The 2424-nt window shown below is 35.5% G+C and overlaps 1 protein-coding gene across 1 annotated transcript; it reads left to right on the top strand.

The window, feature by feature from the left end:
* The first annotated feature begins 633 nt into the window (after positions 1–633).
* Positions 634–1578, top strand: or55d1 (odorant receptor, family 55, subfamily D, member 1). The gene has a single exon (XM_073817488.1). It carries the CDS (start codon positions 634–636, stop codon positions 1576–1578), a length of 945 nt encoding a protein of 314 aa, XP_073673589.1.
* Positions 1579–2424: the final 846 nt, after the last annotated feature.

Below are 2424 nucleotides of genomic sequence, written 5' to 3'. Positions count from 1 at the left end.
GCCTGGAGTAGCTGTGCAATGCAATCAAAAATACAAACAGTATATTTAGAATATTTACATTGTGTCCATCCGCTGACGGTGCCAATAAATTAGAAAGAAAGAAAGAAAGAAAGCCCTCATTTTATCTGAAACAATAAGTTCTCAAAATCACAAGACTTTGTCCTTCCAAATGTTAATACTACATCACGCCATACCCATTTAGGAAAACAACAACAACAAACCGCAGTAATAATGATGACAAGGCATTGTCCTAGCACTGTATCAGGGGAGGGGAGCAAGGGATATTTAAGAGAGGTAGCATGTCCTAAATCAGAAGAGGGGGAAAGGTCGAAACAGAGACAGATATAAGAAAAAGATTTAAACATTTATGCACATGTTGTTCTAGAGCTTCATTTTACAGACATGAAAAACAAAAAGAAGAATAGATTTGTTGATCTAATAATAATTCATTGATCAAATCTCTTTTGAAATGTCTATGAAAAACAAGCCACATTAAAGGACACCATTGTTGCTCAAATGTAAGCATATTTCTTTACTTCTTCAGAAGATATTGTTTGTTATTTCTGTAAACATGTTTTTCTCTGCAATAACTGTGAACATGTTTTGTCTTGATAGCGAACTTTGATCAAAGGTATGGATGACAGGACATTCAACTTCTCTCATAAGGAGATCTACTTGATCGGATTCACAGATCTGCAAGAGTATCGTCGATATCTGTTTCTTCCTTTTTTTGTCATCTTTGCTTTCACATTGTCTGCAAACTCAATTATAATGCTGGTGATAGTAAAAGAAAGCAAGTTACATGCACCCATGTACATTCTGATCTGGTTTGCAGCAGCTCTTGGGTTTATACAGCCAATATGTCTACTTCCAAGAATGTTAATCAGTTTTCTGTTTGGCAGGAATATGATTTACAGGGAAGAATGTCTTGTTCAAATGTTTTGCCTGCATATGTCAGGGTGTTTTCAGTCCACTGTTTTGGTAGGGATGGCAGTCGACAGATTATTTGCCATTATCTTCCCCTTACAGTACCATGACTATGTAAACTTAAAATCATCGTTAATATTCTGTTTGTCACTTTTTTTCCGTAACTTGCTATTCGCTGTTTCATTGGTCAGCTTGGTTGGCCCACTCTATTTTTGTAAATCAAATGTGATTTATCATTGTGTCTGTGAACATACATCCGTTGTTAATTTAGCCTGTGGTGATGTGAGTAAGAACTACGTGGCTGGAATAAGTGGTTTCGCCTTAGCATGTAGTGACTGTATATTTGTAGTCTTCTCTTACATTGTTATTTTTGTGATTATAGCTCGCTCTCCTTCTGGTGAATCACGCCAAAAAGCCATCTATACATGTAGCACGCATTTAATGGTCTTAGTGGTAGCAATGACCTGTGTTGTGATAGCATTTGTTGGCTACAGGGTTCCTACTATATCTAAAGACTTGCGTGTGTTAGGTACCTTGTCATATCTACTTCTTCCAAACTGTCTTAACCCAGTAATCTATGGAATACGAACAAAGGAAATCAGAGTTCAGGTTGTAAAATATTTATATTCTAAAAAGGTTGCTTCATATTAATACGGTCTCTTTCATTTGACTTTGTTGCCTCTTTATCATTGTACATAAAGGGGAATGTTTGCTATTAGTATATATAAAACATGTACCTATGGAATTGTGTTTGTTGGATTTAAATCTTGAACTGTAGAACAGGCATGCAGAATATTTTCTTGTCACTTTGATTGGGAAAACTAACCCAGCACAGATACACCCATACAAACAACAATATAAAATGTTATGTGGACATTGTGTTTAGCAGTGTTTAGTTTAACAGACACTAACCCTTTTCCGATGTCTAATATCTAATATCCCAGACATCAGAAGTATATGAAAACATTTACTGTGATAACCATTTTAAATACCATGTAAATGCATGTATTTTTGTAAAGTGTCAAGTTAAATGAATGAAATTTGTTTACTTCCACAGTTTGATAAAAATTGAGTTTCAATAAATAAAATGTAATCTTAAAAGGTAAGGCTGTTTTTCATTGTTTTGTTTGTTGTTCATTTGTCTTTTTGCGAAGTGCTTTCACCCCTGTTTTCTGAACCTGCTTTATATCTTACATTTCTCTGCAGCAGTTTTTAAGCACACCATAACAAGTTGATCAAGGGCTGCATCCGAAAGCCTAGGCAGCTGACTTGCCTTACTGCCTCATCTGGGAATGTCTTTGCTGGCAGCGATTGCTCACAAATACACCTCACGAACTGATTTTGGAAATTCTTCTGTGTACTGGCTGTGTAATGGTTTAATGATCTACAACTAAATACAACAAGCTTTGGTGGTAACTAAGTGAATGTTTAATTACTCTAATACTGATTTCTCACTAGAAAACATCAAAAGTGCACAAAGTTGGTCAGAAACATACA

Source organism: Garra rufa, chromosome 14, assembly GCF_049309525.1.
Source record: "Garra rufa chromosome 14, GarRuf1.0, whole genome shotgun sequence".
Classification (NCBI taxonomy): Eukaryota; Metazoa; Chordata; class Actinopteri; order Cypriniformes; family Cyprinidae; genus Garra; species Garra rufa.
Note: the sequence above shows the minus strand (reverse complement) of the source record. Positions and strands in the feature narration are given on the sequence as shown.

Coding starts and splice junctions, on each gene's coding strand:
- or55d1 (XM_073817488.1), top strand. CDS start 634: ATGGATGACAGGACATTCAACTTCTCTCATAAGGAGATCTACTTGATC.